Raw genomic sequence first — 26,723 nt, 5'->3', positions numbered from 1 at the left:
TTGTGTAAGTTCAGAATTCAAATTGCCGAAACAGAAAGGTCAAATTTAATACACCATACCATTGGATTTGTTCCCCATAATCAAAAGGTCGAGAAATTGTTTAGCAAGCAAGCAGGGGAAAAGAGGATACAAAATGGTAGTAAAATAGAGATGAAATTACATTACTTTTCTCGATGGAGTATTGAAGGGGAAAAAAAAGGGACTCCGATACACATCGAGAGAGACTCAGAGATACAAAAGGTTTTTGTTTGTTTTCTAAGTACAGGAGGCGATGGAATGGGAGGTGGAGGCAGCTTGCAGCAGTTTATGAGCGTGGGAGAGCTGGTTCATCAACGATGTGATTTGTTGGTGGTAATCACGTGCCTGCGTCAGAGCCTCTGCCTCGAGCTCCCCGAGCTGCGACGAAAGCCTCTCCTCCGCCTCCTCCGCCACCTTCAACCTTTCCCAAGCCCTTTTCAGCTCCTCCCTCATGACCTGCTCTCTTTCCTGGCTCGCCTCCAGTTCCTTCTCCAGCTCCTCGTTCCTCCTCCTCAGGCTCATTGAGTCAGCGCCACCCGATTTCAGGACTCCCATTTTCTCGAACTTCTGATTCTGAATGCCCTCTCCTTTCTTCTTCTTCTTCTTATACCCCACCACTCGGGTGTCTAGGTTCAATGTATCTTCTTTTCCTTTTGCATTTGCCTTTCATTTTCAAATACCCCCATTCTTTTCTTTTATTTTATTTTTCCCATTATCTTCTCATAATTCTCATATAATATGCCTCTGCTTGTCCCCGTCCAACTTTTGAAGATTCCGCATATTCCGTTTGTAAGACGGTTAATAAATCAAACCAACCACGCAATTGCCTCTCCACCACTTAAATTCTACAAATATCGCATCTTCCCCTACCTTTCAATTCATTATTCATAATTATTTCCATTTTACTTTCAAATTTTCAAATTTGTTTCCATAGAACCTTAATCACGTACAAGAACTCCATTATTTCAGGTGAATTCTACAACAATAATAAAAATAATTTCCAACAAATAAAATTATAACAACCTCAAGAAAACTAAAATATATTTGGTTTGGAAGATTGATAAACACAAGAATACAAAGAAGGCATAAAGCTTTATAAAGAAAATTTATTCAAATTTCAATTCCAATTCTCAAATGACAAAAGTACAAGTATTTATACTAATTGAAAAAATAAGGACACAACCTTTCACTAATTGACTAGGTTCAACAAAAACATATAAATACATTCCTTAAATGGATATGGGCAGGACACAACCTTTCACCTAATTGACTAGGTTCAACAAAAACAAAAACATATAAATACATTCCTTAAATGGATATGGGCACATTTAATCCCTCTTGAAGAGCTAGATTACATTAGATGATTAGGTTGACTTGACTTGGAAAATTGATTTTCACCACGCGCTTTGAGCTGGATTGAGCTTGTTGAGTTTCATTTTCCTCTTGTAAAACTTCATGTTCTATCAACTCCTTATCACATATATCTCGGTTAGTTTTTTTTTCTTTTTTCAAAATATGTGATATCATTTTTAGAAAAATTTGTACGAATAACCCAAAATTTGGGCCCATGCTTTTTAAAAGATTGGCAATCAACCTACCTTTTGCTGGCATCACATTTGAGTGAAATTACCAAAATAAACCCATGTGTGCGAAAAAATTATTTTCGAAAGAATGTAATTCATGGAATTTTTGTATTGATTTCGGTATAGTAAAGTGGATACAATCTCTAAGATTTGATCATATGATGCCTTCTCTAACACAAGAGATAAATGCTTAAAATTTCTCATTCTTCAATCTTCATGGAGTTACTTTGAACTTCAATCTTCTGGAATTCAAGAAAATTTTAATCTCTAAATCTTCACTCTTCAGAAAGTCGTAAACTTGAGATCGATTTGAGCTTTAGTCTTCTAGAACTCAAGAAAGTGATAATCTTGAGACAATTAAAACTTTTAAGTCTTTAGAGCTTTAGAGCCTTAATCTTGATCTCCAAAGCTTCAGCGCTTCGTTGCCACTTTTCCCAAAAACTTCTCCAAATGAAAGGGCAACGCCTCTATTTATAGAGGATTTTCATGGGTTTTAAGTGGGCTTTTGGGCTTAGACCCGACTACTTTTTGAGCAATGATTTCAATTTATTTTTATCAAAATATGAATTTGGTTCACAACTTGGTTTTTCCTAGTTTAAAAACATTTATAAGTAAGTTTCATAAGTTGATGGACACCGAAATTCACTTAACCAACTGATTTTTTTTTTTTTTTTTTTGCATGGTTAATTTTTAAACTATACTAACATATAAAGCACCTAAACTATAAGACAAGTAAGCTTCTTCAGACCATATAAGTGTGTGGCGAGTCCATGCAAAGGGTTTAGTTAAGATATGTCAAATTCCACTAAGTATACAAATGAAATTTAACCATACATGTCTCCCAAATTTGTTCTAAAATGAAATCATCAATTTTTTTTTTTTTTTTTTGTCAAATTTGGTTAAGGAACAAATTTTGGCTTAAAACAATAAAATAAAATAAAACACTTTAGCCAGATTTAAAACTCAAAATATTATATCCAATTAAATCCAAAATAATCAAGTCTTAAAAACTTTTCGTGAAGTTTGGCTTTCAAATAAAATCTAACTTCTTTTGAGATTTGGATTTTAAAAATCTCAACCAACCCTTAATCACTTATTTATAAATCGAATTTGATTAACCCAAAAAACGAAAAATTCACTCATTAGCAAAATTATTCTCCAGCAGGTTTTCTTTGTCCTCCTCTCCTTTTCTTTTTTTTCCTTCTGCCTTTTTTTTTTTTTTTTTTTTTTTTTTTTTTTTTTCTTTTAAAGATTTAGTGATGAAAAGCGATTTTGAAACCCACCTTCTTTAAAAAACTTTTTTTTGACTTTGCAACCTTTGAGGCTCTTATGAACTGCTCTAGCTTAGTGAGGACAACACTCTCAAGTTTGGGTGATAGTAATTTCTGTCACCTAATTTTCTTTCCTCCTTGGCTAAATGGTCACTGTCTTTTGGTTTGCCCAGCCCGGAATGCTTGTAGAAGTTGAGATTGTAGAGGTTGTTAGGCTCTTTGCTAAATTGAATACTAGCATTGCCTCTGCCAAAACTTTTAACAGGGAAAAGAGCTGTTCTTCTTAACGATTTCCTAAAACCAACTGCCTCGGAACATCTCCCATCTGCGTTGCAACAAGTCGAAGAGAGATACAGAAATATAAGAGAGTTTAGCCGGTCCGGTAATGCCGTGGATGGTGGTGGGCGTCAGCCTTTTTTTCATCTTTGCTTTTTTTTTTTCGTCGCGGTTGTCTGTCGAAGAAGGTGGCAGTGCTCATTCCTCTATGGCCTCGAGAGATCGAGTGAGAGGGAGGGTGCAAAGAAGAAAGAAGATGAAACAATTTGCCTTTTGGGAAAGGATTGCTGGAAAAGTCTCTTCTGATCTTTTTCTTTCTTATTATTTCAACCAATGGCTTGCCTTTATATAGAAGTTAATGACTCAAATAGAATTTTTCAATATTTTACACAATGAATTAAATAATCAGAAAAATGAATAATACCGTCCACATGTCACAAATCCAATACGTGGGTCTAGTACAAGTTATTGAGAAATATTCTTCATCCTCAAGCTGTATTTTGGCTTTCCCTTTCTCTTGATAATTTGATTTACTCCTTACATCCCCTCAAATGAGAGGGGAGTTTAATGACCCCGAGTTTAGAACGTAGCAGATGAAAGTGAGAATGAGTGAGGGGCTTGGTTAGACAGTCGACAATTTGGTCAACAGAGGATAAGTATCGAACTGATAATTGTCCATGTAACACTTGATCACGAACAAAATGCATGTCAATTTCTATGTACTTTATTCGAGCATGAAAGACAGGATTGGAGGCAAGGGCTCCGACACTCATGTTGTCGCACCAGAGAACCGGTGTGGTAGTTTGCAGAAGGCCCAACTCAGACAGAAGTTGTTGTATCCATATAATTCCAGTCGTCGCGTGAGCTAAAGCTCGATATTCAGATTCTGTAATTGAACGAGCTACAACACTTTGCTTTTTGGAAGACCATGATACCAGTGAATTTACCACAAATACAATATGCTGCAACGGAACACATCTATATTGGAGGCCTAGTCAGCATCCGAATATGTAGTAATAGACATCCCATCACTTGGTTGGATTAGTAGACCAAAGTGTTTAGTGCCTGAGAGATAACGAAGTACTCTTTTAACAACACTCCAGTGCTCATCAGTTGGTTGCTTCAGAAATTGACTTAGGTGATTGACAATATAGGCAATGTCTGATCGGGAGTGAGTGAGATATTGTACTTCGATAAGTGAAAGGATCTTCTAACACCTTAACATTGTTAAGAGAATAATGCTTACCGAGAGTACATGGTGACATTATTGGCTTGAGATCCTCAATGTTGAGCTTCGATAATATATCTTCAATATACTTTGTTTGTGTTAGCAGAAGACTAGAGGACAAATGATTAACTTGAATGCCTAAAAAGTAACTCAATACTCCCAAATCTTTCAAGGCAAAGGTGATGTCCAATTTGAACACTAGCCGACTCATCATGGAGGTGTTATTTCCGGTAAGTATGACATCATCCACATCAACAAGCAATAGCATGGTGACATCACCTTTGCGATAAATAAAGAGGGATGAATCAGACTTACTGTTTTGGAAGCCCCAATCAAGTAAAGTTGCCTTTAACGTGGTGTTCCATGCGCGTGGTGCTTATTTGAGGACATAGATGGCTTTATTGAACTTGCAAACATGAGATGGTAGGTCGTGGTTAACATAGCTAAGAGGTTGGGACATATAAACATCTTCATCAAGGACCCCATTAAGGAAAGAATTGTTGAAGTCAAGTTGCCGCAAAGTACATCTTTGAGAAACAACTAAAGAAAGTACAATGCGAATGGTGGAGGGTTTCACTACTAGACTGAAGGTCTCAGAAAAGTCAACTCCAGGCGTTTGATGAAAGACTTTGGCTACCAACCGGACTTTATGTCTTTCAACAACTCCATCCATATTCCATTTGATACGATAGACCCACTTGTAGCCTATTATATTCATGGATTTTTGTTGAGGAACAAGTGTCCACATATTATTTCTTTGGAGAGCTAGAATTTCAACATCCATTGCTTGTTTCCAAACCAGAGTAGTTAGTGCATCCACAAGGCGAGTTGGTTCAATGAGGGACTAGTCAACTGCAGTATCGGAGACGAGGATTTTTGGTTTGAAAATACCAGCTTTTGCCCGAGTGATCATAGGGTGAGAGGGAAGTTGAGGTGGTGGTTCCTTTGGTGGAGTAGGGGAGGAGGTATGGGGAGGAGACAGTTCCGAGGCTTGATAGGCACAGGGGTATTGGAGGAGCAAGGAGAACTGAGGTTGCGGTTTGGGGAACTAGGTGGGGTTGATGAATAGCATTGGGAGAAGTTAGGTGATTCGGATGATGTGTTGGGGTTCGATGCTTGAGCTTGGTAGGGAGTGCTTATAGTTGGGCTTTGGATAACCATAGATTATGGAGGGTTTAAGGAAAAAGGTTCAGGTAGTTATATGGAGTGATGAAGGGGAATTTGATGGTTTGGTGAGATTTGTTGGGCTGACATTTCACTAGAGAATGTGGGGTCATTAGGCTTTGGGAAACCGTTTTTGAAGGGGAATTCAGATTCATTGAACTGCACATGCCTACATATATATATATACACACACTTGGGCTAAGACATTTGAATCATTTGTGAACTGGGTTGAAACCAATAAAAACACATTTAGCAGACCGAAAATTCAGCTTGTGAGTATTATATGGTCTTAAATGTGGACAACAAGAACAACCAAATATTTTTAGTAGCGAAAAGTTTACTTTCTCGTTGAACAATACCTCAAAAGGAATGTTGTTTCCAACGACTTTAGATGCTAGACTATTGATCAAGGTGGTTGTTGTAATGAAGGCTTCCCACTAATATTTGATAGGCATCCCTACTTAGGCTAGCTAGATTAGTCCAGTTTCAACCACTTGCCGGTGTTTCCGTTCTGCTCTCCCATTTTGTTCTGATGTGTGTGGACATGAGAGTCTTACTTTAATACCTAACTTGTACATAGTTGCTGAGCAGGTTTAAATTCCCTACCATTATCAGATTGTAAGCATTTAATACTACCTCCGAACTGAGTGTTAACTGTGTTATGAAAGTGATTAAATGCTCCTATTACATAATTTTTTTTTTTTTTTGTCTAAGAGGATATATCCACAGAAAACGACTAAAGTCATCAACAAAGTTCACATAGTAGCGAAAACCATCATTAGATAATAACAGTGTTGGACCCCATAAGTCAGGGTGTACTAATTCAAATGGTGTTGTAGCTCGAGAATCAGAGATAGAGAAGGGGAAAGCATGTGATTTTCCAAACTTGCAAGCTTCACAAAATTCAACATTTACATTAAGGTTACTGGTAGATTACATTTTTTGATTAACGAGTTTAGGATTGCAGAGGATGGATGTCCAAGTCTTTTATGCCAAACTTCCTTGGACACCTTTCTATTAGTGAAAACAGTAGGTAAACAATGGGCTGAACACACTACTATGTTGTTATTATTAGCCGACTTCAATCTCTCATCAACACTTGAAGCACTACCAGCAACTATTTCTTTTGTGTTCAACCTATAGAGTCCATCTTCAAAATCTCCCTTCAACACCACTTTGCCCGAACGCAAGTCCCTTACAACACATTTATCAGCATGAAATTCCAAAAACACACCATTATCTTTAGCTAGTTTTGAAACACTAACTAAGTTTTTGGCTATTTCAAGCACACACAAAACATTTTCTAGAGTAAGTTGCCTATTTTCTGTTTTTAGATTAGTTTTACCAATGTGAGATATATTCAACTTATTTCCATTCCTAACTATAACTTTTTCCTTACCTCCATAATTAGTAGACTGAATCATACTGTTGTAGTTTCTAGTGCCATGGTTGGTAGCCCCACTATCAACATACCAATGTGGATCAAAAACCACTTGAGGAGTTGCTGTTTTGAGATGTAGTGAATGCATATGAGGTGTTCTGGTTGCCTGTATTTTGTGGGGTTTGATTTTCCCCTTCATTTTGATTTGTAGGAGTCACAAACTCCCTATCATACCTGTGATAACAAATGTCAGCTATGTGGCTATACCTATTGCAGACTTGGCAGGTAGGTCGGTTATATCTGCTATTGTTCCAACGTCTTCTACCTCGGTTTCGTCCACCTCTACCCCTTTGATTGTTGTTGTTTGTCTGTCTACTATTCTGCCCATTATTGCCTCTTTGACTGTTGGTATTTGAATTTCTTTGGTTCGAGTTACTTGCCATGTTTTTAGAAGGAGAGTTGTTAAACGAAACAAAATTTTTCTGAGTGTTTTGATAATCTAATCTCTTTTCAAAGGCCAGGAGTTTTGTCTGCATATCAGTCCAGAAGATTTCTGGATGCCCTTGAATGGTTGCAACAACCGGATTGAATTCCTCATCAAGTCCCAGTAGGACTTGTGACACCAAGGCTCGTGTAGGAACCGTACTTCCAGCAAGTCCAAGGTTGTCTAAGTAAGTCTTCATTACTCTTAGATATTCAGACATCTTCATTGACCCTTTGTGAGTCTATTGAAACACTTGGCGAAGATAATCTTCCTCCACTCTTGACTGTAGACCAAATAATTCCTGAATATAGATCTTTGTAATTTTCATACCCCATCACTTGCATAGCAACTTCTGCAGTCATAGAGTTATATAACTATCCTAACAAGAGTTGATCAACGACGGAGAGTGGATTCACCTGATATGCAGAGGATGAGCTAGATGCAATAGCGAGGCCTTGCTGAGAAGTTAAAGAAACAATACCTGAGTACTGCCCTCCATGACCAACTTCATCTTCAGCTGGGATGGTTTTTGTTGGTTGATCAACAGTCACGATGAATTTGGGTGGACACGGAACTTCACTGGTAAGATGACCCTTTAGCTGATAGCTTCTCAATATGGACAGCACCAGATTTCCCCATAGGAGGTAGTTCCCTCGGTCAAGCTTGATGGTGGTAACTTGATTCAAAATCTGATTTAAAGGAGGAGAACTAAAAGAGGGAGAGGTTGAGGTCACAGTGAACAAGGCAGTGGCCATAGTTGCTGCTCTGATACCAAGAAAAAAGATGAAACAATTTGCCTTTTGGGAAAGGAGTGTTGGAAAAGTCTCTTCTGATCTTTTTCTTTCTTATTATTTCAACCAACGACAGTGCTTGTCTTTATACAGAAGTTAATGACCCAAATAGGGTTTTTCAATATTTTACACAATGAATTAAATAATCAGAAAAATGAATAATATCTGCCACATGTCATAAATCTAATGGAGGCACTCCCAACGGCTTCATGTGGGTCTAGTACAGGTTGTTGAGAAATATTCTTCATCCTCAGACTGTATTTTGGCTTTCCCTTTCTCTTGATAATTTGATTTACTCCTTACAGGGAGAAAAGAAAGAGAAAGAAAATGTGAAAGGGGGTGGCGATGAAGAAAGAAAGAAAAAAAAAAAAGGAAGGGGCGACAGTATTAGGTTTAGCTCCTTCCCGCCTTTTTAAATATTTTATTATTTATTATTTATTTTTATTTTGTTTTATCTTAATTTTTAATTCCTTTTTTTAAAACATTATCAGATATTTTTTCTTTCTTTCCATACTTTGTATTTTTTTCTTAATTTTTTTAGCCACGTTTTTTTAGGTTTCTTTTGCCTTTCTTAGTATTATTATTTTTCTTTTTTCTTCCTTGGTATTTTTACAACGTTTTTTTTAAAATTTCTTTATTCCTGCACTTTTTTACTAATTTTGTTTTTTTTTTGTTTCATACTTTAGAGGTCTAGATCCTGTGTTGACCTTAGAGAGGCTTGGATCCTGTGCTGACCCAAGATAAGGTACCCAACCTTATCCATCTACTACAGACTATTTAGGTTGTCATTTAAACATGATCCACCCGTATGTCTCTACATATATGTTTAAATTATATAAAATAATCTAGGATCTTAGTTTACTGGATTGAGTGTATGCTCATAAAATAACAATTATGTTATTAAGAACAATTTGTTTATACAAAATTTACAAACTACAAGAATACAAGAGATTTAGGACACCAATCCCAACAGAAATAGCCTTTTTCCCAATTCAAGACTAGATTGGTGTCTTCATATCGCCTCAAAATTTTCTCAAGAGTAGCTAGACATATTCATATGTCTTGTTGTATACTGAAAAGTTGTCCATGAAAATTTCAACTGACTTCTCAAGATAATCAGAGAAGATTGCCATTCTTCCCAAAATAATGGGTACATCTTTATCAGCTTCGTAGTCTAATATAATGAAATCAGTTGGCAAGATGAATTTATCCACCTTTACGAGAATATCTCCTAATTTTTCCTTTGAATGTACCAAGGAACGGTCTGCCAGGTGCAAAGTAACCGTTGTGAGTACAAGTTCTTTCATTTTCAGTTGTTTAAAGATTGATTACGACATGAGATTAATGTTGGCCCTAAGGTCGCATAGGGTTTTCCCTATTTAAGCATCTCCAATAGAACAGGGAATGGTGAAACTCCCTAGGTATCGCATTTTTGGTGGAATACTTTCTTGTACAATGGTGTTGCATTCTTGTGTTAGTGTGACAATCTCATAATTTCTCATCTTTCTTTTCCTTGAGATGATATCTTTTAAGAATTTGACATAAGATGGCATTTGCTCCAACGCTTTGATGAATGGATGTTAATTTGCAAGTGCTTTAACACTTCGAGGAAGCATTGAAATTGGTTTTCATTGTTCTTCCTCCTTAACCTTTGTGGGTATGGAGGGAGATGCACCTCATTTGACACCTTCGAAGTAGAAACTATCGCAGATGAGTCCCTGTGTTCCTCTTGGTTTTCATGCAATGGTATATGAGTTTCTTGCATTGGTTTCTGGTCAGTCTTTTCATTAAAAGAATGTCTCTGTGCTTCATTAGTAAGCTTGATTGACTTTTCCTTCTGACCTTTCTTCATTATGTGACCACTTCTCAATGTCATTGCGTGACATTATTCTTTGCTTGAACTTTTCGTAGTGCGAGGAACTTCATTGTTGCTTGGTAGTGAGCCTTGTGGTGTGTTTTTCAATTCTCTGGCGATTTACCCCATTTGAAATTCAATATTTCAAATGGATGTCGCTTGGCTTTGCAGAATCGTCTCATTTTCCTGTATGTATTCTCTTAACAGATTTTCTAAAGGTATAGTCGTTGGGGCTTGTGATGAGCTTGATGCCTGTTGGTGTCCATTCTGTTCTTGATGGAACCCAGTGGTCCATCTTTAGGGGCACTATGTGATAAAGTTAGGAAACATGCAACGGAAGAAAATAGGATCATTTATCATTCTAATTCTTAATTTTGGCTTTAAATTCAGCATGCCCATAAAATATAAAGTAGGTTTCAAACATACATTTGAAGATGTTCTTCTTCAAGCTTGATTCAGTTGCAATCTCTTTGATTTCTACTCGTGAACTACCACAAAGCCTTCCCTACTATCCTCTTGGTACCTTAGATTGAGTTATGGGACTCAAAATAAGCTTGAATTAGGGAAAAAGGAGAAGGAGGACTGGTTTATCAGCTTGTTGAAGAACAGTTCTTCAATCACTATTTCTCAGCAAATTGCAACTTATTGCATTCCCAATTTTCACTTAGACTTCAAGTTTATATTGCATGATCATCATGCAAACTCATTTGCTACATGAGATCCAACACCTACTTGGAATTTGACTGATAAAAAAAAATAGTGGTTTTGTGACTACCAGCTAGCTTGAAAAGTAGGAGAAACCCACTTTTTCAATTTTTCCAATTTTGAAACAAATTTCAAAATTACAAATTAATTTCAGTTTTAAATTTTACATTTAAAACTAAAATTATATTAATTTTACAAAAATTAATTCAAAATTAATTTTTCTAATAAAATTAATAATTAATAATTAATTAAATAATTTAATTAATTCTAATTAATTTAAAATCAAATATTAAATTAATTAATCACCAATTCCACTACCATGAATCCCCATTATTTAAATTATATTTAAATATTAATTGATTATCCAATTTCGTTTAATTCCAAAATTAAATGTGTAATTATATCACATATAATTACTAATACCCTTAATTCTAATTTGAATGTTTCAAATCAACTTATCATGCTACTCTAAGACTAATATGTTTATGAGCTAGTAGGGGGACCTAGTGGACCTACAGATCATGAGCTCCAACCATTCGAGATTAATTGGCTAAACTTTTTACATTGAATTAACCCTCATTCGTTAACTACTGGGTCACTCCATTAAAGCCCAAAGTTGTACTCCCCTCATTATAGATATATTGTACCCACTCGATATAACCATGATTAGTAAGTTAACCCTTCACAGGTTGTTCATAATAACGGCTGGGTCAAATGGATGTTTTATCCCCAAAATCACCTCTTGTTCCTTAAGTCCCACTAATCATCAAATCGAGTCCCTCTCAGGCCAATGAGAGGGTGGGGCCCCTTGTTCAAGACCTGAAGTTAGCACTTAAGGGAACAACCTCTCTACTATCCCTAAAAGCGAGTAAGAGTGAATTACATCTTGCACCCTATGTCCCCAGCTATCTACCTGGTCTTACTCCTGAAATGAGAGGCTTATTGAGCCGATGCTGTTGAGCCAACCCTCACCCATGAAAATATAAGGATAATCCCGCATAAACAGGAGTTCATAGTTAACCCAGGATTCAAGTTAAGTTACCTAGGTCATTGTTGTGAAATAGTCAGTCTTAAATAGTAAACAACGTTATAAAGTAAAAGTGACTTATTTCGTGGTTTGATCTTGTGCAAACTCATTGCACAGGATGCCCCACTCCTCATATCATCACATGTACGAATTAGGATCACTTCGTCTGTAGTACTTTACAACTCCTTGTAACAACTACAGAGTGGGTCGCATCCAATAGTGTTACCAGAATAAGGCACCCAACCTTATTCATATACTATAGATCATTTTGACTATTTACTCGAACTTGATCCACTCTTATGTCTCCAAAGTTCAACTACTCATGTAATAATCATGGATCTTTTTAGTTTATTAGATTTATTTCTAAAACGAAATAAGTAATTCATATATTCAATAACAACTTTATTGAATTTTCAGAATAAGTTTTATTGTTTACAATCCACGAGTTTTAGGACATAAAACCCAACAAACTCCCACTTAGACTAAAACTCCAGTGGTATCAAACATATGAATACATAATATTGAGTTTCTGAGTATTACAAAGAAATACAATAAACTAGGGCATCACATACTCATGGTTTATTCTCCCACTTGCCCTAGGTTATAAACCGCGTAGTCCTAGCCTTACTAGGAGATTCTCAAACACTCTAACTGAGAGAATTGCAGTAAACCCGTTAGTATACAATGGATTTCTTATTAAAATATATAGGAAATGCATCTAATGTTCACAACTCTTTGTTTTTCAATGCAATCACCTAAACTTGATGGCATGAGTTTCTAATAAACTCAAAACATGGCTAGGGTTTCATACATCCTTTTCACTATATCGAGGTACCCTAAACTCTTTGAGTAAGACGCATCTGATCTGCGCAAACAACTTTTCTTAAAATATCAGTTTTAATCAATAACTCTTTATTGATATATATTTGCTTTTATGAAATACAAATAATACATGGTGATCTTGTATATTTTTCAGGAAAATTTGGTATTTGCCTACACAAACACTTGATTTTCATTTACTTGAAAAATATACTACTTTTGGATTGCTATAGATAGGCATGTCTTTTATACAATATTTCAACACTTAAGGATTTGACACTATCACATGTGTCGATCTTTTCATATTTCTGAACTATGTAAACATCTTTTACATATCATAAACAACTTTTATGAATTTTTCATATCTCGATTGGATTTTCAGAAACACCTTAAAATTGGAATGATGTTCATAACAGTTAAGGCAACTAGGTGTAGAAAGTTTTCAGTGGATTTCATGTTCTATTAGAATAGCCCTAGAAATCTCAAACTTTTTATATTTCTTACTTTGATCCAATCAAAGTATTTTGGATTTTATTTTACCTAACAAGTTTTATACACTTTAAACCTTTCAAGTGTTCTGAACTTATAATTTAGGTTAAATAACTATTTGCCTTTATTGTTTGCTAACCGTTTTTAAATATCTAAATATTTGCAAATGGCTTTTAACTAGGTTGGTTCTAACAGAAGTTGCTTTACAGTAGAACAAATATCACTCTTATTAATGAACATTTCATTTATAACAAAAAGTTTATACAATATGTTCTTTACAAAAAGATAAAATAACTTTCATTACAATAACAAAAAGTAAACAAGTTTATCTTCTGACAAAAACTGTATCTCCCACTGGTTGTTATGAGAAATACTCCCCTATCAAAACTTGGAGTTTACAAGGAACTAGTTTCCTTGACTTGCTTTCTCTGCTCTTTTTTCTGCAAGGTATTGTGGGTAGTTTCTTTTCAAGTATCCTTCTTCATTGCAGTGGAAACATTTTCATTTATCTGCAGTATTTGCCTTGCCTTTTCTGCCAATAGGTTTCTTTTTCCCTTTCCCTTTGTTTTTCTTTACTGAAATACTTTTATTCTATGAAGAAGAAGCAGTATCAGAATTTTCTTAGAGGACGATCCTCTTTTCTCAGCAGTTGTAACATTTACTTCTGGTTCTAGTCCTTTAGCCCTTATCATGGTCTGACAAGCCTATAGCTCATTGATAAATGTAGTCAAATTATACTCTATTTTATTCATTAGTGTGTTCGTACAAAACTACAAGAAACTCTTCGGAAGATATTCAAGAATAAAACCAACTTGACTCTTCTCATCAAGGACAATACCGTTTACTTCTGCCACGTTAAAATGGATCATCATGTCCAGGACATGTTCTCTAACAGAGGTCTCTTCTTTCATACGACAGTTGTAAACATATTTGATTGCATCATGTCTCAAGGAGAAGGAAGTTGTCCAAACATCCCACGCAGAGACTCCATAATTTACCTGGCAGTACTCATGCTCTCATGTTTCTTGGCCAATACATCAGATATGTTGGCAAGAATATAGGCACGAGCTTTCTTGTTAGCCCTAATCCACCTGTCGTATGCATCCCGAACATTTTGGTTTGCATTTGAGCTAGGAATGGGAGGACACTTCTCTGTTAAAACGAACCGCAGGTCATTTATCACCATTGTAGTATTTAGGTTTGATTTCCATGTGGCATAGTTATTCCCGGTAAGTTTATCATAAGCCAATAGTTGTACTAAAGAACTCGTCATTATGAAAATATAAACAAATTTTATCAGTGAATTACTTTTAAACCCAATCAGTTTTAGCAAATTAATAATGTACCCAAGATTCATTATTTTTGTAATGATACTATAGCAAGACATTTTTTTACTAAATACTGTCCCTAGAATAACTCATATTCCAATAACTATTTAGCTACCGTTTTTATCATAACTTACTAACATTTTAGTAATTCCGTAAGTGTAATTCTCCATTTTCAGACCTCAGAGGTCGGCTCCAACAATTCTACTAATTAGACAGTCAAATTTGAAAAACGACCTAAGAAATCTTATCCATTTCTGGAGTTTGAGTTATTTCGAATCCTATGTTACAACCTTTCGAGGGGATAGCCATCGTCAAACGACTAGTAAGACCGACTTAAAGATTACAAGCATGCGCAACATAGGAATCTCACCGTCCAAACACACAGAATAGACCATAGGATACGTTGACACATATCCTTCACCCACTTACTATGAACTATTTTCCCCATTCACTTTGATATTGATCCATCCAAATACTTTCCGAATGGAGGTCACTTCCAGGGTGACACGAAGCGTCATATGAATCTCACAGTGTGAACTTTCTAGGGACGTGAGAATTGAAATCAATATATCGTATATTTTATTTTACATCGAACAACTTCCCCTCATTCACCTTATATTGACTCATGGAAACACTTTCCAAATGGAGGTCACTCCTAGGGTGACACGAAGCATCGCATGAATCTCACGGTGTGAAACTTTTAGGACATGAGAATGAAAATCAAAATATCACTTTTGATTTTATTGTGAATAACTTCCCCTATTCACCATAATTTTGCTTGATGGACTCGCTTTCTGAATGGAGGTCACTCCCAGGGAGACACAAAGCGAGACATGAATCGAGATTGTGTACTCTTAAGGACGCAAGAGCTAAAAATGACATATCGTATATATTATTAATCTCCTACTGAAGCATTCTAAATTCCCACTAAAGTGTTCTAATAATATATCATATATGCTATTAAACTCCCATCAAAGTATCCTAACATTTTGTTTGGGTACATCTTTACTCAGGGTTGTTCCAGATAACTTAGGTTTTTATCCAAGAATACCGTTTATATTTGGATTTAACCTACGATGTCTTGGTGATAAACCAGTTTTAAAACCTCACATGCTCACGAATTACTCATAAAACCAGTTGACAACGCTCAATTATTCGGCCATAATCTTCAGGTAGGAGGTGTTCCGTAGACCGTCAACTTAAATACCCCCAACCTTAGACAAGATTATATACTGGTTGAGTTTGTAACCCTAGTTTCACAAGATAACGACCTATTTTAACTACTAAAACAAGTGGTTAACCTATGTGAGCATGCAACTTATCTTTGTTCTGGATTTTAAATGTCTAACCCAATTTTGTAACAATTTACAAAATTTTAGACATGCTAAGCATCCATAACATACATCAAAGGCATTCAATATTTAATATAATACTTATATTAAAAATAAGAAACCCTAAACATGCATACTATATATTATAACATTTTATAACATACTTTCAATGCATGTAACATGCTTCCTATAGTGGGTTTTTAAATCTACATGACATACTTTATGCACATACAAGATTTATTTAATTATAACATACATCACATGCATAAATAATTAAACACATACTAATATGGTTTTAGTTTTGACATTTTCAAGCAAACAAAGGCCACAAAAATCAGCAAAAAATGGCTCCAAAACGCTTTTGGACCGCTTGAACCACCTCGAACCGAACTCAAACCCCTTGAACCAGCCTTCAAACCTTCAAAAGTGGTTGAACCAGGTCAAACCAGACATTCTTAACCCAAATCGGCCGGACTGGTTCAGCTAGACCGCTGGTTTAGGTTGAAGTGTGCATGCTAGGCTGAGGTGAGCATCATTGCAACGCTCTCACCCCAGCATTGCAACGTTGCGGGCGTTCTTCAAATTCTGAGCAACAACTTGAGCAGTGTTGCAATGCTCAAGGGCAGCGTTGCAATGTTGCCTGAACAGAAACTCTATTGGAATTTGCAGCAGCTCGACCTTCTTCACTTCTTTTTTCAATTACATCTTAATTTCAACTCTAATGACTCCAATAGTTTTACAGACACTTAAACACACATTAAGGCCCATCAAACAAGAGCTAATTACAAAAATTACAACATAATTGAAAGAAATTTAATGCCAAAACTCAAAAAAACATATCAGTTCACCATTTTTATATATCTTGTGAAAAAACACTCATCAAGCTAAAATTAAACCAAATTGAATGCTTAAATGATGCTCTGATACCAATTGATAAAGTTAGGATACATGCAACAGAAGAAAACAGGATCATTAAGCATTCTAATTCTCGTTCTCTCTCACTCTCTCATCCTCTCGCACTCTCGTCCTCTCTTTGTGGTTTCGCTCTCGTCTCTCTCGCTCTCTTGATCTCATCGGAGCTGCTCATGTGGAGTCACTATGCCGAAAAAGCTGTAGCATGGCGAAGAAGAAGAAGACGACGTCGCTCTCGTCACCTTTGGAGAAGAAGAGGAAGAAGAGGGAAAAGAGAAGAAAAAAGAAAAAAAAACCTCAGAGAAGAAGAGGAAGAAGAAAAAGAAGAAAAAACCCTTGCTTGGCCACGATTCACGAAGAAGGGGATGAAGAAAGAGAAAGAAAAAAAAAGATGGGTAGATCTGTAAATTCACATATGTTAGCAAAAAGTCAATTACCAATGTTTTAAAAAAGGTTAGATATTTTTTATTTTGGACCTTCAAAACAGTCACATGTGCAATTCTCTTTTTACAGCTTGTAAGTTTCTTACCAAAGGAAAAGAGTGAAAAAATGGGCAGTAGGATCCTTACTTAAGTGAATAACTCCAGTTATTAAATCGAAAAGATGGATACGTTATTAGAAAAGACTATTCGGCTGCAAGGATTATGAGGATGTGAAGGTTTTAATGTTGTTAAAACAACTTGCTTTAATCGAGGGGCCCAAGAGCCATTGAGAAGTTTCTTCCATCATATCATACATCAGAGCGATTACGACACAAAGTACAAATGATCCTAATGAATAATTCATTTTTCACTTTTGTCTTTTTGCTACCTAAAGAATATAGCTCAATTACTATCCTAACCTAACTTCGTTTTTTCTTTAAAGCCAAATTATAATAAATATCTTTCAACCTTGTATTTTATTTAAAAATCATCGAGCTTTCGATAAGAGTTCAATTATATAGATTTTTACTTGAAATGGTTAGTTTTTTTTCGAAAGTACAAAAGAAAAATACCTTGTTTCAAAAGTGTTGCTGAACTTTCAAAAATTATACTAATACCCACGAAAAAACATCCTTCAATTAGTATATAAACACAAGGATTTACACAAGGATTTGTCTATGTACCCCTCATAATCCCTCACTTCTTTAGTTGTTTTAATTCTCTTTTTTCATTCCTTAATATCTAAAACTTTCCTCTTTTCCCCTTGTTTTTTCTAAATAAACATGAAAAATTCTCTCATTTTGCATATCGTTAAGAAATCTCAATACCTAAACAATCAATATCTTTGAAGTTATCCCGAGTTAGAAAAAAATAACTTAAATAGATGTCTTCATAAATCTGATATCGAGATTGTATAAATTTGGTGATGAATTTTCAGATGACAATATATTAAAATATAACTACAATCTCTAAGTTGTCAAGAGGGACGATGGAAAGTAAATGAGAATCTAGAACAACTTCCTGTAACCAGTCTCAGTTGACACTGTATGTATATCAAGCAGCACTTGCCATAGACTCGATTAATATTTTGTAACCTTCAGGTACGGCTGTCTGGGTCTGAACGCACTCAGCCAGTGCAGGGACGTCAGAGCTCACGTCTAACACCCTGGCTAGTGACAGCAGCAAATGAAAGTCAGAAATTCGCTTCACAAAAGGAAGCCCTTTTGAACGGTCTAGGTGATTCTTCAATGCCTTCATGGTCACAGGAGCATTTCGGTTTTCAATCGGAAATATTGTCGAAAGTGGACCCTGCATTACAAAGTTCTCATTAACAACAGTTAAGGCCTACCAAAACCAAATTTAAAATTTCTACCTTCATATTGATGAAGTATCAATTTAGCAAAATGGAGAATACTTCACTTTTCTGCAGTTTTTCCCCCTTCTTTTCATATTATTCATCAAGCATAATCATATGTTTAAATTTGGGCCAATACCAAAAAAAATGTTCTCACTAGGAAAACACATTACTCTCCACATCTACTGGAAATGTTACAATTGTTGGCGTATTCACATCCAACTTCATAATCACCCTTGCATTAAACCAATACACTAGATTCATAAGAGGACTGCTACTAGAATTGAATTAGGCTATTGGGATATGAAGGGTATATCAGTTTTTTATTTCTATCTTCTAAGAAACGGAAAACTAATCAGCAAGGTGGAGGAATTACAAAATAATTTTTATTCTATCTTTTTTCTTTTGACAGAAGACCAACTTTCAATGAGAAAAAAATTGAAAGAATACAAGGTGTAAAAATACGAAAAAAGGCGGCCCATATAAAGGGAACACCCTAAAGAAAGGGACTCCAATCCTATAAAATGTGATGTAACGAACAATTACAAAAGGGACTCATCACCAGAATCCAAAGAAAAATATTAAAATTAACAAAGAGACTCCAATTACAAAGGAACTTGTGTTTGGCTACTCCAATTGGAGGCCGTGAGCTGTACAAAATCACAAAAATAATTAAAGAAATCATACTTGTCTAAGAAAATTCTAACGTTTCTTTCCTTCCATATAAGCCACAAAACATCGTTTGCTGTGTAAACAAAGAAGATAAATTTACTCAATGATCTTTCAAAGATAGAAAAAGGTTAATGGTTATACAAAGGATCTGGGCGGTGAACCTCACAGTAAAAACAAATAAGCCTCCTAAATAAAAGAACAAAAGCTGGAACAAAAACTAAACTGTAAAAACAGAGTACGGTAAGTAAAGGAACTAAAACTTATTACATCACTTTGCCGTCCACAACACTAAAACCCCACCAGCCCGATTTGCTGAAGCTGCAGTGAAGTAAAAAGTGAGGAAGTGATCTCTCACTCCTGCAGATGCCACACGTATTAGAAAAAATGTTATGGTGGAGAGATCTTCTTTGCACCTTATCATAATTATTAATGCTACTGTGAGCAACTGTCCAAATGAAGAATTTAACCTTTTTAAGTACTGAACCTTCCCAAATCTAAGAGCAAATCTCTTTTTCCAAAAGTTCTCTATTTTCTTCGAAGGCCAAATAGATATCCTTGATTCTTCTATTTTTAATGCACTGTTTTGGTGTAAACACCTACAGTCCCCCTTGGATATCATAGCCTAAATTATCTTGTTCCAAATTGGAACCAACTTTTGTAATCCCTTTGACAGGGCTCTTTCGTATATACTTTAGATTATTTCATTCATCAATGAAATTGTTCTTATTAAAAAAGAAAAAAAAAAGTGCTATAGAAGGAAGGGAACAACATCTTCTGGGGCCTGATTAACATGCCAACTGTTTTCCCAAAAAAGGTCATTGTCATCACCTGGTTTAAAACTAACGTTTTTTCAAAAGAAATCTGAGTTTTTAGCTATCACCTTCCAAGGAGTAAACAAACCTCTCTAATTTGTCTTGTTTTCAGGTCTTTTAAAGAATCCACCCCATATTTTGCTCTTTACCACCCTTCTCCAAAGACCTTTCTTATTTTTCTTTCTCGAAGTGCTACCATTTGAGAAAAACAGCGTTCATTCCCAATCCCACCAAGAGAACAAGAGGCTACACAATTGAGAGAGAGAGAGAGAGAGAGAGAGAGAGAGAGAGAGAGAGAGAGACTTCTCCAAAGAGCTTTTCTATTTTCTTTCTCAAAGTGCTACTACCCTTTGAGAAAAACAGAATTTTTTTCTTTTCCTTCGAGTTTGTCACTCACAATCCCACCGAGAGAACAAGAGGCTACACAATTAAGAGAGATAGAAAGAGATTAGGTTGGCTAAGACAAAGAGGCAGAGTTCCATAACAAAGTCAAGTATCCCATATGACTGGCAAAGACAAGAGGCCGAGTTCCATAACAGAATCAAGTGCCACATATGGTAAGAAAGACGATACCAGAAAGGTTGATGATCAGGACAGTGTTACGACAGCAAGAAATGAAGAATTCCCTTATAAGAAACAAGATAGAAAGAACACAGAGCCTCCCAAGGTTGAGTTTGTTCACAATACGGGTAGACAAGAAATAGAAAAATGTAAAGGCCACCAAAAAATATCAGTACAGAAGATTCGGTTGCGAGTGAGGGGAGAATGACTTGAAATCTCCCTGTGTTTGAAGACTAAATGGGCTGAAAAGATATCTGGCATGTCAAAGGTTGGATTCTCAAAGTGGGATCATCCGTCATTAAGAGGAAAACACTTTAGTAGCTACAAAGTTTGAAAGAAAAGAAGAGAAAAGTTAATGGGGGCTGTTACCAGCAATGTGTTGATGGATATGAAGCCTCGGGGAAGGCACCGATAATGTGCTGGAGAAAAGACAACGAGTTGGTTGGCTGCTAAACTGTAACCCTAATGGCATGAAATCATAAAGATCTAGAGGAATGTGAAACCATGCGGGCTTCTTAGGTATGTTCTCATTTTAAATAAATGGGTTGAGGCCCATTTTCTCATATCAAAAAGGAAAAACTAAAAAAAAAAATGACAAAACAACAAAGGAAGAAGGATTAAAAGAGGGAAGATTTCTCGAGTGGCGATAAAGCTCGACATTAAGCTCAAAGTTGGTGATAAAACTCAATCTTAAGAGAGTCCTCCCACACATCATCTCAGTGAACCAATTTGCTTTTGTGGCAGACAGAGATTATCGATGCATCCTTGATTGTAAAAGAGTTGATTGATTACTATTTGAGATCTAAGATTTCTCTCGTGGCGATAAAGCTCGACATTGAGAAAGCTTTTGACATAGTGGATTGGGAGTGTCTGGATGAAATTATAGTTTAGGATCAAGGATTTATATCCTTTGCAAACTTCTCCATGATCTTAAATGGTAGACCTAGAGGCAAAATCATAACTACTCGAAGACTCAGGCAAGGAGACCCCTCTCCCCTTTTCTTTTTACTTTGATTATGGATTCTCTCAGCAGGATGCTCACAAATGGGACCAACACGAACCCTTATTAAAGGTTTTGATATTAGAAACTCGGGCCTTTCCATTAGCGACTTACAATTTGTAGACAATACTATTTTGTTCTCATCTCCAAATATTGAAAAGCTTACTAGACTTTTTGAGAACATCCAATCTTTTGAGAATGTATCCGGGCTTGGCATTAACCACTCCAAATCAGAATTTTTGACCATTAACATGGATAGTTGCACAGTTGGTTCTTTGGCATAAGCTTTCGGTTGCAAGGTTGGTAAGTGGCCATCTACTTATCTCGGTCTCCCCCTCAATGGCAAGCCATACAAATCCTCCTTTTGGGAGCTCATCATTGAAAAAATTGAAAGGAGACTTAAAAGCTGGAGTGATACCAATATCTCCAATGGAGGAAGATTAACTCTGATCCAAGCCACCTTAAGATATCTTCCCACCTACTTTCTCTCTCTTTTCAAGTTATCTTCAAAGGCTGCCACCGACATTGGGAAATTGTTTAGCTGTGGAATGGAAACAAAGATAAAAGAGGTATTCACTCCATAAGTTGGCAAAAAGTACAGCTCCCACTGTCAGAAGGGATCCTCGGCTTGTCTAACTTGAAGATAAAAAACAAAAGTTTATTGACAAAATGGATCAGGAGATACAATGTGGAAAAAGATGCTTTTTGGAGGAGTATCATTGATGCAAAATACAGCACTTCTCTTCAACCTCAAGGTAGCATTCTCAACATTCGATGGGCCCTTGGAAATATATCATCAGACAGGTGGATTTGACTGTGAAAATGTTTCCAACATTATTGGTAATGGTGAAGATACATCCTTTTGGAGAGATAGTTGGATTAGATTTTCCCCTATTAAAGATGCCTTCCCTAGGCTCTATGCCCTCTCGAAATGAAGGAGGCATCTGTTTCTCTTTGTTGAAATCGTGAACATGAATCATGGGACCTAGGCATGAGGTGACATCTCAATGAAGCAGAAATCACCTACTAAATCAATAGGCTTCGAGACAACCTCCCATCCAACCATATTATTATCTACCTCACCCTCATCAACACTCTCCAACAGAAGTCCCTCACGATCTTCATCTTCTCCCTATTACTAACAGTGGAAGGGACCTTAACTATACAAATAAAGTACATCAGAATCTCACTCAGTCCAAACATGAAAAGTATTGTCCTATCACCCCAAGGAAATAACGTAATTTCTAATAAGATAGACATCTTTTGACATATTCTACGATTAGATTCTGAAACAATAAATGATTGGTAGTACAGCCAAGGGGAAGCACTGAATATAAATGGTAGGAAGCCACTTTCATGCAAACGCCAATTAAACATTTATCCGGGCAGCTTAAAAGGAATCACGATTGATACTGATCACAAAACTCTTATCTCTAATTATGACAAAATGATTTCACAAACAGATAGAATTATCAACTATGTTAATACTAACAAGAGAGCCCTCCCTAACCGAGAAAAATAGGTCGTATTATCAGCAAACTAAAAATGAGAAAGGAAAATTCCTGTCGTATTATCAGCAAACTAAAAATGAGAAAGGAAAATTCCTTACCTCCCCACATAGAATCCCTCAATAAGATCCTTATCTGTTCTTGTTGACACTAATTTTCTTTAGACATCAACAACTGGGAAAATATCAGGGATAAGAGATATCCCTCCCTAACCCCTCCCTGTAAGCTAAAGTTCTTCCACTAATTTCCTCTTAACCAAATTGATTAATCACTAGACAACTCCAAACCCACATTCTCCACTTGAACTCAAAACCCTTCTTTTATAAGCCCTATAACAAAAACTCCAATCCACACGGTCAAAGACTTTTTCAAGATTAATTAAAAAATTAACTCCTTTCAATTTATGAGTCCATAGTCCTTGATAGACTCATTAGTAATAAAATAAACCTTGTTCAAATTCTGTCTTCCTTCAAAGGTGACAAGACTGATATAGTAACTTGTAACAACACCTTAGACCCATTAGCAATAAGAAAATCATCCGGGAACTATTAATTGCAACAACACATGGTAAACCCCAGAAACTATATCAGTAAATCAATAAGGAAACCATTGGTCCTCATTTCATCTTTTAAGCATTAAGAAAAACTTCCAAGGCCTCAATATTTACTGAGCTAAACATTATGATATGATTATCATATGATCATACAATATTTGAGTCTAGAAACTTGGGGGACTTTAATACTAAGCAGGTGACAGTAAGGTGACCACTTAAACACAATTTCCTTAAATGTTGTGTACAACCCTTCCAGGGTAAGTAATTGGTTCTTAGATCTGATAAAGATGCTATAAGAAAATTTTGAACATACCCAATCAAGCAGCTACTAAGAAGACAAAAAAAAAAGGTGAAGAAACATAAAGCACAAACGTACAGTTAATTCTTGTATGAGAAAAAAATCATAAGCCAGAAAAACATGATAGATCACAAGAGAAAACGTTTTATACTTGAAACAATTAAGGAAGTTTTTTCCCATTGTAAATATCATCATTATGGAACTCGGGAATTCAATTTTAAGAGTGAGCAAGAATGGAAAAGAAAAAGGAGAGCTAGGCAGCGATTAGTGAATTTTTTTTTTTTTTAAAAAAAAAGTGATTCTCACTCTTGACCGATCTAGATGTGGTAAAAAGAGAGAATGGAGTCTAAGGCTTTGGTAACTTGAGCTGGGAACAATATTGAAGGTCCGACTTGGCCCATGGTTCACAAAAGGAAAAAGATTTTTCGCACTCGTCCATTTCAAAGAATTTTATCATGAAAACTATCTGCGAGAAGGATACATCTGAGAAAGAAAAACTTAGAGAAAGAGAATAGAAGCAACATTTTACATCAACCATCACATTCTTCTTACTTGATACGAGTAATCTGCTAAATCCTGTTATGGTAGAATAAATTACAAATATTGAATGAACGAATTACCAAATTGATATTTTCAAAAACTATTACCAAGTAGAGCTAATATTCTGGCCCCAAGAAAATGGAAAATACACCACCCCAGAACCACCAACTCCTACGCTCCGGCCAATAGCTAGAGCTAACACATTCAATTTACAAAGCAAGTAGACTATCCACTTTCAATCATGATAGGTCATAGGAGTTATGTCATGTGTCAAGGAAGCAACATACAAGGAAAAATTAAGAAAACACCGAGATTTATGTGGAAACAAGTTCAATGATTGCAATTCTGAGTCATTAATTGAAGAGAAAACAAATACAATTCGACACAGCAGAGGAATTAGGCAATATGATTAGGAAAATTAAAGGGTCGACGAACCTGATGGTCGAAAATCTTAACGACGACCAGGAAAAAATCATTGTCAACATCTCTAGTGTCTTTGACACCAACAACAACGTCTTTCTTCATTTTCGAGAGCTTGGGATCAAAATCCTCTCCAATATCCGTCTCAAACCAACCTTCCTTGAACAATCTAATACACATGTCACTCATTTGAAAAGCCTCAAAATGAACATCAGCACCACCGTCCTCGTTCACCTCCAACTTCACAACTGCTGTCACCCACTCCTTCAACTCGCTCTCGGAGTGAAACTGAGCCGCCTGGAGTACTTCCTTGTTGGATAGGGTGTAGTCCTTTTTGTCCTGACTAATTGTCTGCGTGAATATAAACCCAACTTTCCTCATCCCCAACCCAACTGCAATTGCTTCCACCAATCTTTCCTCATCGTGATCTCGGAAAAACAGTAAATTGTCCTCAGTCCCTTGCTGTGGCGGCTCATATATGAAATCTACCTCGACCTTGCCTTCTGGGGACACGGTTCCGTACATCATCCCCCCACGTTTGACAGCGAAGGCTAGCGTCTCATTAACATAATGCTGGAAAGCATTGGCGCAATCCCGGTCGAAAGAGACCAATTCACAGTGCGGGTTTTCTTGACGAGTGATCCGCATCTGCTTAGCAATTAGATCATCCATAGTCATTTTACGGCCAAAGGATCCGGCGGGATGGAAAGTAGGCCCAGCAACAGTGCGCTCGCCCTCGTAGGCGAGAAAGACAATAGACCCATGAGACAAATTAAGCGACGAGAGGTGGGTATTAGGATTAGACATGTCAGTGAATTTGGAAAGATCGTCATGAGTCTTCGCCAATAGAATATTTTGGTTAGTGGAGAGGGTTTGGTTCTGGATTGGGATTTTGAGCTGGGATTGAATTACGGCTTTAAGTTGAGCGATTGTGATGTGTGGGTTCTCTACAGCGACTCGCTCCAGGCCATCTCTACTGCGAATTCTGAGCATCATGTTGGTGTCGGCGGAAGTTGTAATATGAATTTCTATAAGAGGAGATTGATCGTAATTTAAAGACAATTTTGAGGGACAAACAGAAACAGCTGCTGTAAAAATCGACGCTGGGAATCAGAAAATGCTGCCGGAAATTTAGAGAACAGAAGTTAGAAGGGTATGATGCGTCTGCGAATTTCTTGTTCAGGTAGTAGACGCAAGGGATTGTACTTATTTATATTAAATCGGAAGTCTACCGCGGTGGCTTGGGAATCAGGAAATAGACAATCTCCGTCAAGACGGCGGAATTCGGTGACGAAATCACCTCGTTCCGTTCGCTTGAGGATTTTTTTTTTAACTTTTTTTTTAACTTGTTAAAAATCTTTAGTCGCCTATTCGCCCTAAGTTTAACTGGGGAAGAATTGACGGAAATTTTCATAAAATAACCCAAAAAGCAAAAAATTTTCCTTTGATGACCTTTTTCACATGCGAAATATCAGATATACTTTTATTTTTTAAAACCAAACAAGCGCATATTCCATCTCGTTTACCAGCTGCTTATTCGCATTCATATTTGCATTCGAGTACTCCTCTCAGTTTTCTCTCAATGTCTCCCTTTGTCTTTGACGTGGTTCGCTACTCGTCGGTCGTATCTACTCATTTTCACTTTCGTTTGAACTCCTTCTCCACCGTTCCAATAATCTGAAAGGTATGGTACTCTCGTTTGTTATTGTTTGAAATCATTCAGTACATGGGTTTGATTAGGGTTTAGGGTTCGTTTAGTACATGGATATAAATCGCTTAGCTTTGTATAATTGATCTTATAACTCTATATAATCGATCACATAGTTTATATAATCGATCATATAGCTTTTAATACTATATCGGATAGATTCATATACTAGGTCTCGTAGATTTATATAATCGATCGTATAGCAAAAGCTTT

The 26,723-nt window shown here is 36.3% G+C and overlaps 2 protein-coding genes across 2 annotated transcripts; both read right to left on the bottom strand.

Moving 5' to 3' along the window:
• LOC120067725 (protein RESPONSE TO LOW SULFUR 2-like) lies at positions 1 to 608 on the bottom strand. Its single transcript, XM_039019281.1, has one exon. It carries the CDS (start codon positions 571 to 573, stop codon positions 256 to 258), a length of 318 nt encoding a protein of 105 aa, XP_038875209.1. The 5' UTR covers positions 574 to 608; the 3' UTR covers positions 1 to 255.
• A 17,347-nt stretch (positions 609 to 17,955) lies between these two features.
• On the bottom strand, positions 17,956 to 26,083 carry LOC120067056 (NPL4-like protein 1). The gene is made up of 2 exons (XM_039018436.1): positions 24,818 to 26,083; positions 17,956 to 18,392 (listed from the first exon to the last, which is right to left on the bottom strand). The coding sequence occupies exons 1-2, from the start codon at positions 25,796 to 25,798 to the stop codon at positions 18,138 to 18,140; spliced, it is 1,236 nt and encodes a 411-aa protein (XP_038874364.1). The 5' UTR covers positions 25,799 to 26,083; the 3' UTR covers positions 17,956 to 18,137.
• Between the last annotated feature and the right edge of the window lie 640 nt (positions 26,084 to 26,723).

Source organism: Benincasa hispida, chromosome 12 (assembly GCF_009727055.1).
Source record: "Benincasa hispida cultivar B227 chromosome 12, ASM972705v1, whole genome shotgun sequence".
Lineage (NCBI taxonomy): Eukaryota > Viridiplantae > Streptophyta > Magnoliopsida > Cucurbitales > Cucurbitaceae > Benincasa > Benincasa hispida.
The sequence above is the reverse complement of the archived record's forward strand: the minus strand, read 5'-3'. Positions and strand labels throughout refer to the sequence as shown.

What these genes read in the sequence shown, in the direction of transcription:
- LOC120067725 (XM_039019281.1), bottom strand. Translation starts at nt 573, where the DNA reads ATGGGAGTCCTGAAATCGGGTGGCGCTGACTCAATGAGCCTGAGGAGG.
- LOC120067056 (XM_039018436.1), bottom strand. Translation starts at nt 25,798, where the DNA reads ATGATGCTCAGAATTCGCAGTAGAGATGGCCTGGAGCGAGTCGCTGTA. An exon ending in TTAAGATTTTCGACCATCAG is followed by an intron (nt 18,393 to 24,817) that starts GTTCGTCGACCC and finishes TTTGTAATGCAG; the next exon opens with GGTCCACTTTCGACAATATT.